Genomic DNA, 11985 nt, shown 5'->3' on the forward strand with positions numbered 1-11985 from the left:
TTATATATAATGTATATATAATTTTTTTTCCCCAAGAACTTCGCCTAATTGGTTTAAAACATCTCTTGCTTAATTCATAGTGATGGGACCAACCGATGACCTATGTGCGGTAATTAACAGCTTGTTTGATTTCAAAGTAGGATTTTAAAATCCTACTTTAACTTAATTTTATCCATAACAAAATAAAATAACTTATACAAAGTCAAATGGTGGCTCATTTATACTACTCTTTTTCCACAGCAAAACAAAACAATTCATACAATGTCAAATGGTGGATCCCATTTATACCACTCTTTTTCAAAATTAAAATCTGATTTTAAATCCTACTTTGAAGCTAAACGCAGCATAAAAGACAAAAAAGATAAATTTAAAGGGAAAAAAAAAGAAATTAAAAAAGAAAAAGCAAAACAGAGAACAAAGATGTTTATCAATCGTGAAATGGACCGATATCTGAGCCAATATCGGAGCATCAGAACTGGACTGGAATCGCAAGACCAGTAGTTTGGGCTTCGGCCCTTAATTTGCTGACATGGAGACGGAGCATAGTGGGCCTGCTAAGCCCATGTCTATCCTCGCTTAAAACCTTCTGTTTTTTTTAACTAAAATTCAAATTCAAATCATTGCTTAAAATAATTTTTTTTCGGTGATTTATGTATAATTTAATTTTTCATTGTTATGCCAGCAAAAATTATTAAGGGCACCTTCGAAGAGTATTTTTTTTCAGAAAGAATTATGTCCATTAAAATTTCATGGCACTCCTTCGACCTCAATAGTCGCGTTTTCTGCAGAAAATCCTCGGAGAACCACGAGCTTGTGGGTCCTGAGCTTGTAAATGATACGTGAGTGAGTCTCGTGGGTATTGAGAGTCGTATCAGCTCAAGATTTTGGATTGGATATAATCAAATAAAAAATTTGTACAAACTATAATCACTAAAATTAGTAGTTTTAAAATTCTTTTATAAAAGAATCTACAGCAAGCTAAGGAGGAAGGAGTGTCCACTGTCCAGCTCTAAGCTGTCCCATGGAGAAGACAAGAGAGCCATTCGATGATTGGTGAAGGAGATGATAAAGGCAAAGAAAACGAGTGGACCTAATTTCCTGACCACTTCTCCTTTGTAAAATCTGCAGTCACCTCCACTGCGTGGATTGATGAACTCCACCAGTCTATGCGAAGATGTTCTTAATTTCTTTTAACTCGCGCCGAGCCGTCTTCTCCGCGTAATAAGTAGGCATACAATACGGAATAGCTCATTCTGCAGCATGTTCCGGTGCAGTCGGGTGCAACCGATGTTGCGGACAAGGACCGTCTGTTTACGGAATAAAACTGTAACTTCCGCTCGTATATCGAACGCTCTGGACATCCATGATTTATGGAATCATTAGACGAATCTAATGACCGTACGGCTCAAGTCTTCGTGGTCACACCTGCTGGAACCCACCTACCAAACGTCGTACATGCTCTCCTGTGCCCTGTTTGTCTCTCTCCCGAAGAGAAATCATCTCCTTCCACATAATTCTGTGAATCCTGCCGATCCAACGCATACCACTCAGTGCCCAAGCCGTGTCTGATCATTCCTTAGGAGATATCGTCGATCGAGCTACCTGTGGCCCAAGTACCCCGTGCCTTCGTTTTCGTTCGCGCACTTATTTGCATAGTAACAAGATACTTGATTGACACATTTCCCGGGTCTCAATCCCGATCGCGCCAGTCAGGTCCCACGTATTGTTCGGTTCTTCCCGATCATTCTCTGCATAGGGAAGAGGTACGGGGCTTCCCTCAATCATGTGGGAGGTTCCGGGCCAGCCTGATCCCTGTCCCGACTTCTATATATAGGCGTGGCTCGTAGTTATATTCACCAAGTGACAAGGAACTAATATAACTTCCACCAGTCCAATGGCCAAACTCCCAGCCTCAGCTGAGGAACCTCTCCTTTCCAGTAAGGACCCTGCTCCCTATCTGACGAGGATAACTGCCACTCGTGTGTTGGCGAAATGGATCCTCGAGATGGCAATGGCCTTGATCTTTGCAGTGTGGGTTGCTGTCATCTTTCTCTTCCCAGCGAATTCCGTGAGTAGTTTCGTCGAGAAATGGTTTGAGACTACCAACAAAACCATCTTCGGCATCACAGGTTTGGCAAATCAGTGTCTTCTTTCTTCCCTTTCTATGTTTACGCTCATTTGGTATTCCGAATTGATTATTCAAGCTTGAAGTTGTTCCTTTGAAGTTGAAACTGCTCTTTCATTATCTCGAATATGTCCCGCGGCGGAAATTGCAAATCTCTTGTTACTTGGAAATGGGTGTTATAGTGGTCCCGGAGATTCTGTTGTTCTACGAAATGATATGCCTTGGATCACATGAGAGTAACTTTCTCACCAATTTCTTTTCGGAGACCAACAATATAATTTACACTCTGCAGGGAGCCTATTCATGGTATTCAGCGGTCCAATTCTGGTGATAGCGGTTCTTGCCGCTGCACGCCTCATCATTTCGGGTTCTGGGGAGGAAGAGCTCTTACTGTATGCATAGTCCCCTTTTTCTTTCTTTCTTTTTTTGCCTGTAACCCATTCCTAAATAAAAGAATACAAAAAAAAAAAAAACTGACCGATTATCCAAAAATGGCATTAATTTTAGGAAGAGCAAGTCTGTAAAGTATCCGAGGTTGAGGCTGTGGACGTTCCCAGTTCTGGTGGATGGACCATTTGGAGTTGTTACCGCAGCAGAATTCATCGGGATTTGTCTCGTTATTCTGTACGTCTTGTGGGCAGTATATGCCTACACGTTACAGAACCTTAGCTTATTATCCAAGTTCCCATTGCCCCCCATACTGAAAAGGTACCGTTTCTGCATTGGTGTAATTTCTTTCTTCAATCAATGAGAAATGAACAAGTTATATCTCAGAAAACACGTTATGTTTATCTTCAGTCAACCTTTTCCTTGTTTGACATATTTCACATATTGCAGTTCGGTCATGTTGGAACTTTCCGGGCTTCGTCTGGGTTCCATCGGGTTGTACTGCACGGCGTTTTTGTTCCTTCCGGTTGCTCGTGGATCTGTTCTTCTTCGCCTCGTGGATATTCCATTTGAGCAAGCCGCTAGGTATCATGTGTGGCTCGGGCATCTCACAATGCTGCTCTTCACTTTCCATGGGCTGTGCTATGTGATCGCTTGGGCAATGCAGGGCCGCCTGCTACATGAAGTGAGTCTTAAAGCTGCATATTTCATTGCATCCATAAGCTGCAAATATATCCAAGTTGCATACATGAAACATATATAAATATCTATATATATATATACATATTTTCTGCATGGTATGTTGTAGAATTGCATTACTAATTGAATCCGAATTAACTTTTGGGATGATCCGAAACTTGTCAAAATAAAGCATCGGTTAGAGGGCTCCAGGGCGTGATCTCTTAAATACTGGAGTCAAAATGCCGTCTGCATCAGAGTAAACAAAAAAGTAGAAAGAGTAAATAACTATATTGAGCTCATACGCGTGTTGTGAGTGTAACTTCAATCAGGAACGCACAAGAGTGGATCCGAGATATATTCAGTATCTTCAGGAATCACAATATTTAACTCTACTTTAACCCCGATACATCAGGGCCAATGGTGGTGCTAACTAAAACAGCAATGTAGATGCATATTGTAGCTCTCGAGTATCCGTAGGAGGAACATGTTGAAGCTTCGTGGTTATTACTGACATCATCTTGTGCAGATAATTGCCTGGGAGAATTTCGGTGTAGCTAATCTTCCAGGAGTTATAAGCCTCTTGGCTGGTCTGCTGATGTGGGTCACGTCTCTTTCTCCGGTTAGGAAGAAGCAATTTGAGCTGTTCTTCTACACGCACCAGCTCTACGTCGTGTTTGTCATATTCTTCGCATTGCATGTCGGGGATTTTATATTCAGCATTGCTGCTGGTGGAATTTTCCTCTTTGTGTTGGATCGCTTCTTGAGGTTTTGCCAATCGCGAAGAAATGTGAAGGTGATATCAGCGTCATGCCTCCCTTGTGGAACTGTCGAACTGGTCCTCTCGAAGCCAGGAAGTAATAATTGATTTCTCTTGGAAGTGAATGCCTTTTAAAGCTGTAGTCTGTTTTTAAGAGCAGAAAACGAATCCTTTGTTTGGCAAAGTATCTTGCAAACCATCAACTAAAATCACCTTTAAACTTGCTGGAACACGCGCTGATTACAGGATGTTAGTTGTCAATGTTGGTTCTGGCTGCTGTTTCGGAACACGCATCTAGTATTATGTGGTGCTAGAAAATTCTTTGGAATAATTATTTAAAACAGCCTGAACCACTCCTACTTTCTGCATTGCTGGTTCATACTTGTCTCTTAACTCACGAGTTTCTGTTCGTGTGGCGTTTGCAGATCTGAGCTATAATGCCTTGAGTTTCATTTTCCTTCAAGTCCGGGAATTGTCTTGGCTGCAGTGGCATCCTTTCAGTGTTTCATCGAGTCCTCTTGATGGGAAAAATCATCTTTCTGTCCTCCTAAAGGTCTTGGGGGAGTGGACAGCCAAACTAAACGGGAATATCTTGGACATCTCAGAGGCTAGTGGCCAAAACAAATTAGCAATAACACCACCTAAAATAACAGCCTCTGTTGAGGGGCCTTACGGACATGAGTTACCTTACCATTTGACGTACGTGTTGAATATTTCCAAACTGTCAGATTTCCTTTCGTACTTTTTCAAAAATTATGAGCTTATCAGATGAGAACACGGTATGTCGTTAGCTATTCAATAGTTTCGGGTTTCAGCTAATGGAGCTATTGTCTTTTGTTTCTGGCAGGTACGAGAACCTCATTCTGGTAGCAGGAGGAATTGGTGTTTCGCCATTCTTTGCCATCTTGAGTGATATCCTCCACCGCACCAGGGAAGGAAAACCGTGTTTACCAAGTAATGTACTGCTCATTTGGGCCATCAAAAAGTCCGACGAGCTTCCTCTGCTTTCCACTGTCGATATGGAGTCCATATGTCCCTTCTTCCCCAACAAACTAAACCTTGAAATTGATATATATGTCACTCGAGAATCAGAACCACCCCTGGTTAGTTCAGCACCTAATCTCGATGAAGCTAATTGAATCCGTAATCATCCTCGTTTTTTTATCTCGAGTTCTTGATTTATGCAGGAAGAAGGTAATGTTGACAAGGCTGAGAGCTCACGTGTCTTTCCCATCTCTAATGGGTGTGGCATGTCGGTTCTGGTTGGTACGGGGAACAACATCTGGTCAGGACTATACGTGTTATCATCGATTGTTGGATTTATAATGTTGATGAGCCTGGTGGACATCTTCTATATAAACCGTTTCGGCATAACAACGTGGTGGTACAAAGGGCTTCTTTTCGTGGTGTGCATGCTTGCTGGTGTGTTTGTGTTCGGAGGGCTTGTCGTGTGTTTATGGTATCGCTGGGAGAAAAGAATGACAGCTATCGAGAAATTGGAGGACAGCAAGCAAAATCCGCAGATAGTGCCTGTGATGCACAACGATTTGCCTCAAAGAAAATCTGTCAGTTCGAGAAAAATATTCTATGGTTCGAGACCTAACTTTGAAGGTATTCCATGCATTACTCTTTCAATTTCTCTGGGATCTTTTTATTTTTCACTTCTTCCATTTTATTAATGTACTGCCGACTCGGTCAGTTTAAGATTGGAGGATACAGTCTGCGCAGAGAAATACTTCCATCGTCTGTTTCATCTTAAGTAATCAACTGAAAATGCGATCTTCGTCCAGAGAATTCATTTTTCTTATGTATGCAGATATTTTTGGATCAGTATCGGAGCAGTGGGGCCACGCCAATATTGGCGTAATTGTGTGCGGTCCTGCAACACTGCAGACTAGTGTCGCAAAGGAGTGCAGGTCTCGGAACATGAAGCGAGGATCTTACCACCCAATCTTCCACTTTAATAGCCACAGTTTCGACTTATAGCCTCCGTGATCGCTACCTTTGAGCATATCCCTCTTCATAGAAAGGCTTTCGTCTTGGAGGCGGCTAGATATAGATTGGTATGTAAATCATATAAGTATTCCATAGATGTAACATATGATCACTGTGACTTATCCCCGATAAGAAAAAGAACATATAACATATGATCAGTATGCAACTTTCTCGAGGATGAAGTGGTTGGTCCAGCTCGTTTTTCATAATACATGATCAATAGCATATAGTTCTGTCGTAGCACGTATAAGCTGCGATGTGGCTCTCTCTTCTGTCTACTATATATTTTTCCAAAGCCAGATGCCCTCGCACTTAGGTTCGTAGATCCAGCGCTCTGCTTATACCATTTTTTTCTACCCGAGGATGTGTTAGATTTGGTGGATTTGGACTGGTGACCATCTTGCTATGTCTATGTGACTCTCGGGGCAGCGTGTCTGATGAAAATCGGAGGTGATCGATTTTATGAGGTTAGGAGCTGATGGTCTTGCTTCATCGGTGCCTAGGTGTTCGTTTTGATCTTGGATTCATATATTAGTTGGACTAAAGGACTATGGTCATAATTCTGTAAGTGGTCCATATTTGCTCTCCAGCTCATTTCAGAGCTAGACACTCGACACGTTCAGTCACTATCTTGATGACCTTTCACGGAAACCGTATACCGCTCGTTAGAGCTAGATGGTCAGCACTCTACCTGCAGATTTTTTCCTGCATGATCGCTTCGGATTCATCTGTTTCACGGAATAGATTAATGCTCAAAGAAGAAACTGCACCTAGGAACGAGACATGCATTTTGGGCTTCGGTCCATGACGGGGCAGGACAGGGACGAAACTCACTGGGCCTGCTAAATGCCCGATGGCTCAAACTGATGCAGATCAATGCTCAGTAGTCGAGGAGAGCCTTTAATGTGGCCTGTGGATGAGAAGAGAGCCATATCGTCGATGGCTGAAGAAGATGATAAGGCAAAGGAATTGGGTGGACCTCATTTTTTCTGCAGGGACTTTCATGCTCGTCCCCATCGCTGCGATTAATCCTGGCTGCCCCTTTCGGCGCTGTCGGTTTCATTGATACCTTGACCTATCGGCAGTCTATGTGGTAAATTTTATATGTTGTGGAAGAGATGAAAACGATATATAAGAGGGAAACGACGTAAGACAGTGGACCGATTTAAGATATTGATAGGCTGAGTGACACGAACCATTACCGACGTTGTCTGTGAAAGAATCATTTTATGACCCTCCATAGTAAAACGGTTCCTCAATGAATTGGAGAAAGGGAGCGTATAGGAACCATCACCCAAGTGATTTCAGGTTTGATTTTTATCCGCGGGACTACTCGCCCCTTTTTTTTGTCTTTTCGGACTACTTGCCCTTTTACTTAGGGTAAGAAAAAAAAGGAAAAACAAAAAACAAAAAGACCGTACAACTTAGAAACATTCTTCGTCTTCTTGCTGTGTTGGGTCGTTTGCCTTTGTCTGTCCATCCCGTCCATCATATTCACTCAGTCCTGCTTTAACGGCTGCCACTCAATCCCATGAGATATTGTTAAGAGAGTTTGCGGCGAACTAATTAGTGCGCCGTATACAGAAAGTTGGCAAACAGCTCCTTCCTTCTCACTGAGTGCGATATCTGAAGGCAAATTTGAAACTTCATGCACATAATCAACCCCCATATCTAATTAAATCCACCTGATGAGCACTCCAATCATTCTAGGCCCCCATAGGTGCATTTAGATCGTTTCATGTGGTGGATGTCCTATTCGTTCCAGCGGCTCGCAAGAGAACTGTTCAAATAATTGACATCATTCAGAGAGACAGCCGCTCAAATCCTCGGCGCCTCCATTTTCTTTTGTGCAGTTATCTGCACAGCAGCGTGATCCTTAATTATTGCATATTTACCTCAGCTCCAGCCCAATTCCGGGTCCACATATTGTCCAGTTTCCCCAATCATTCTTCATAGAGGATAAGACTTGAGGCCATTGCATGGAGATTTCTTCAGTCGGAAGGAAAGTTTGGAGCCAGGCGCTGATCCGTGTCCCAACCTCTATATATACATGGCTTGTGGTTGAAGTAAAATAAGTAACTAACATAACTTCCACCAGTCCAATGGCCGAACTCTCGGAGTCAGTCGAGGAGCATCTACTCTCATATGAGGACCCTGCTCCTCCCCATTCAAAACTTATCACTACCACCCGTTTGGTGGTGAAATGGGTCCTCGAGATCGCAATGGGTCTGATCTTTGCTGCATGGCTCACCCTCGTTTTTATCTTCCCGGTGGAGCCCGTGAATGAGTCCATCATCGCATGGCTCGTCGCCACCAGCAGTCCAACCTATGGCTTCACAGGTTTGGCTGGTTCAGTGTATAATGTATATGATCATGATGTGGCAAATTTTCCTTTTTTTTGGCTGCAAGGTACTCGGTTAAGGTAGTCCCAATTACGTTTGTTATGCAATGTAAGGATATGCTTCCGATCATATAGAGTAATATCCTCTGTAATACAAATTGCGATTTGCAGGAAGCACATTCTTTTTATTCAGTGGTCCGATTCTGGTAATCACATTTCTTGCCATTGCACGTCTCATTGTTATGGGTTCCCGGGAGGAAGAGCTCTTACTGTACGTACTTTTCCATACTTTTCTTGGTTGAGAACACTTTCTTAGATAGAAGGATCAGACGAATTATCAAAAGCCGCATTTATTGCAGGAAGAACAAGTCTGCAAAGCATCCAAGATTGAGGTTGTGGACATTTCCTGTTCTGGTGAATGGACCATTTGGAGTAGTTTCTGCAGCGGAGTTCATCGGGATATGCCTCGTTTTTGTATATGTTTTGTGGGCAATAAGTGCCTATACCTTAGAGGATATTAGCATAGCATCTCTGTTCTCGTTGCCTCCCCTAGAAGAGAGGTACTTATTCCGCACTGATCCAACTTCTCTATTCACCAATGGACAGTTCGACATATTATAATTCCGCAAGGGATGCAATATGTTTACCACTTTGCCTACCTTTTTCCTTGTTTGACATATTTCATTACCATAGGTTGTTCATGTTGGAACTTTCCGCGCTTCGTATAGGAGTCATCGGGATATTTTGCTTGGCATTTTTGTTCCTTCCGGTTGCTCGTGGATCAGTTCTTCTTCGCCTCACAGATATTCCATTTGAACAAGCTGCTAGGTATCATGTGTGGCTCGGACATCTCACAATGATGCTCTTCACCCTCCATGGACTGTTTTTCGTGATAGCTTGGGCAATGGAAGGCACTCTAATAAATGAAGTGAGTCTCCAAGCCAGAAATTTCATTTCCGCATCATATATATGCAGACTGCCCAAAATATGAAACGAAAAGATACATGTTTCTTTTGGCAATGATAAGTCGTGGTTGACTCTGAAATAACTGTACAGACAATCTGAAACCTGTCCAAGTAAAACGATGTTTATAGGGCAAAGCGCGGTGCTAACCAAACTGGTAATGTGTACCGGCATATGTCGTAGCTATCAAGGCATCCTTTTACAGGAACTTGCCAAAGCTTATTGACCCTTTACTTGTGTTGTCTTGTGCAGATAACTTCGTGGGGAGGTTCTGGTGTCGCCATTTTCCCGGGAGTTATAAGCCTGTTGGCTGGCCTGCTGATGTGGGTCACATCTCTTCCTCCGGTGAGAAAGAAGCAGTTCGAGGTGTTCTTCTACACACACCAGCTGTACGTTGTGTTCGTCGTATTCTTAGCATTGCATGTTGGCGACTATACATTCTGCATCGCTTGTGGAGGAATCTTCCTCTTTATGCTAGATCGCTTCTTGAGGTTCTGCCAATCACGAAGAACTGTCAACGTCATATCAGCGACGCGCCTCCCTTGTGGAATTATTGAACTAGTCCTCTCAAAGCCAGAAAGTAATAATTGATTTCTCTTCTGAAGTGAATGCCTTTCCGGAAATGATTTTAAAAAGTCCTATTCTGTTTTTAAGAGCAGAAAACAACTTTCTGGTTCAGTAAAGTATCTACGAGAAAATCCTTGGCCATATGCATCGTTAAGTTCCAATATGTTTTCGTTGAAGTTTGAGTTTCTGTTCGTCTTGCATTGCAGATCTGCAGTATAATGCCCTGAGTTTCATTTTTATTCGAATCCGTGAACTGTCTTGGCTGCAGTGGCATCCTTTTAGCGTTTCATCAAGTCCCCTTGACGGGAAAAATCGTATCTCTGTCATCATTAAAGTTTTGGGGAAGTGGACAGCAAAACTAGACAGGAATATCTCGGATATCATTGAGATTCGTGATCAAAACGAGACAGCTTTCCAACCTCATAAGATAACAGCCTCAGTCGAGGGGCCTTACGGGCATGAGTTACCTTACCATTTGACGTGCGTGAGGGAAATTTTAAAATCGTTGGATTTTGTCTCAAAGGCTTTGAGCTTGTCGGATCAGAAGATGGTGTTTCATTTGTTGCTCAATATCTTCAGCTAATGGAGTTGCCTTCCCTATTTCTTTTCCGGCAGGTACAAGAACCTTGTTCTGGTAGCAGGAGGGATCGGAGTTTCACCGTTCTTTGCCATCTTGAGTGATATCCTCCACCGTGTCGGGGAAGGGAAACCGTGTCTACCGAGAAAAGTCCTACTCGTTTGGGCCATCAAAAAGTCCAACGAGCTTCCTCTGCTTTCCACTCTCGATATGGAGTCTATCTGTCCCTTCTCCCCATACAAATTAAATCTGGAAATCGATGTATATATTACTCGAGAATCAGAACCTTCACTGGTTAGTCTCGACAAACCCACTTGAATTTGTTATCAATTATTGCCTTTTCATCTTGTGTTATTGATCTTCGCAGGAAGAAGGTAACATTGAGAGCACTAAGAGCTCACATGTCTTTCCCATCTCGAACGGGCATGGGATGTCTGTTTTAGTCGGTACTGGTAACAATATTTGGTTGGGACTATATGTGATGTCTTCAGTCGTCGGATTTATAGTTTTGATGAGTCTTTTGAACATCTTCTACATAAACCATTTCTACATAACAAACTCGTGGTACAGAGGGCTTCTTTTCGTGGTGTGCATGCTCGTAAGCGTGATTGTATTCGGAGGCCTCGTTGTGTTTCTATGGTCCTGCTGGGAGAAACATATGTCTGCGGTCGATAAATCTGAGCACCGCAAGCGAAACGTACAGACTGCTTCCGTGATTCAAAGCGATTCGCCTCAGAGGAAATCTGTCGGTTCAAGAAGAGTTCTCTACGGCTCAAGACCAAACTTCCAAGGTATTGGATAGATTACCCCTTTGCATATCATTGGACTTTTTATGTGCTTTGCTTTCTTAGGCACTTACCTGCAAATTTGATCTTCATTTGGATAATTCCTTCTCCTTGCACCTGCAGAAATCTTGGGATCATTATCGGACCTGTGGGGCCACGTCGATATTGGCGTAATTGTGTGTGGTCCTGCAACTTTGGAGGCCAGTGTGGCCAAGGAATGCAGATCTCGTAACCTAAAGAGAGGATCAGACAGCCCAATCTTCCATTTTCATAGCCATACTTTTGATTTATAGCTGCCATAATAGATGGCTTTGAGCAGATCCCGCCTCATCAGAAAGGCTTTCTTCGTCCCAAAGGAGACAAGATATGAATCGATACGAGGAGAATTATACCCTGCACATGAGTATGATCAGCGGCATCCTTTTGCAATCTTTGAGAGAGAAGCGTGATTAATTGTGTACTATTTACTTCAGTAATCTTTGAGTCGTTGTACATAACAATTATTATCATTACATGTTTTTATATGTACCATAATAATTTATGAAGGCCAAGAAGGCCCTTCGATGGGCTTCTTGGCTCGACAGATTCCGAGCCCACCAACCCAAAACTCTAAAGCATCCGATGGATGGATGAGATGAGATGCTGTCTCCAGTCATGTAGTTAGTCCCACCTGTCATTTTTCTTTTATGAGTCATGCGGTATGATTATTCATGTACATCGCCTTGTAGCATTTATGCAACCATTATCATTCATTATGCACACGAAATTGCTCGGCAGTTTTCGAGTTATGGGCATAATTATTCCTTA

At 42.6% G+C, this 11985-nt stretch overlaps 2 protein-coding genes across 3 annotated transcripts; both read left to right on the top strand.

The window, feature by feature from the left end:
* Positions 1-1507: 1507 nt before the first annotated feature.
* LOC116195420 (ferric reduction oxidase 7, chloroplastic-like) lies at positions 1508-6174 on the top strand. Its single transcript, XM_031524593.1, has 9 exons — positions 1508-2129; positions 2418-2517; positions 2633-2833; positions 2963-3197; positions 3720-4047; positions 4376-4649; positions 4798-5053; positions 5138-5561; positions 5767-6174. The coding sequence occupies exons 1-9, from the start codon at positions 1895-1897 to the stop codon at positions 5934-5936; spliced, it is 2223 nt and encodes a 740-aa protein (XP_031380453.1). The 5' UTR covers positions 1508-1894; the 3' UTR covers positions 5937-6174.
* A 1497-nt stretch (positions 6175-7671) lies between these two features.
* LOC116195419 (ferric reduction oxidase 7, chloroplastic-like) lies at positions 7672-11985 on the top strand. Of its 2 annotated transcripts, none has more exons than XM_031524592.1 (9): positions 7672-8285; positions 8458-8557; positions 8646-8846; positions 9115-9214; positions 9502-9829; positions 10023-10296; positions 10432-10687; positions 10761-11184; positions 11302-11985. In XM_031524592.1, exons 1-9 carry the CDS (start codon positions 8048-8050, stop codon positions 11469-11471), a joined length of 2091 nt encoding a protein of 696 aa, XP_031380452.1. In that variant the 5' UTR covers positions 7672-8047; the 3' UTR covers positions 11472-11985. The 2 variants fall into 2 exon arrangements, with proteins under 2 accessions (XP_031380452.1, XP_031380451.1); XM_031524591.1 differs by having other exon boundaries at positions 7674-8285; positions 8980-9214.

The sequence above is a fragment of the Punica granatum genome, chromosome 2, assembly GCF_007655135.1.
Source record: "Punica granatum isolate Tunisia-2019 chromosome 2, ASM765513v2, whole genome shotgun sequence".
NCBI lineage: Eukaryota > Viridiplantae > Streptophyta > Magnoliopsida > Myrtales > Lythraceae > Punica > Punica granatum.

Coding starts and splice junctions, on each gene's coding strand:
- LOC116195420 (XM_031524593.1), top strand. CDS start 1,895: ATGGCCAAACTCCCAGCCTCAGCTGAGGAACCTCTCCTTTCCAGTAAG. Junction 4,048..4,375: donor GGTCCTCTCGAAGCCAGGAA/GTAATAATTGAT, acceptor TGGCGTTTGCAG/ATCTGAGCTATAATGCCTTG. Junction 5,562..5,766: donor TTCGAGACCTAACTTTGAAG/GTATTCCATGCA, acceptor TTATGTATGCAG/ATATTTTTGGATCAGTATCG.
- LOC116195419 (XM_031524591.1), top strand. CDS start 8,048: ATGGCCGAACTCTCGGAGTCAGTCGAGGAGCATCTACTCTCATATGAG. Junction 8,286..8,457: donor TCCAACCTATGGCTTCACAG/GTTTGGCTGGTT, acceptor TGCGATTTGCAG/GAAGCACATTCTTTTTATTC. Junction 9,830..10,022: donor AGTCCTCTCAAAGCCAGAAA/GTAATAATTGAT, acceptor CTTGCATTGCAG/ATCTGCAGTATAATGCCCTG.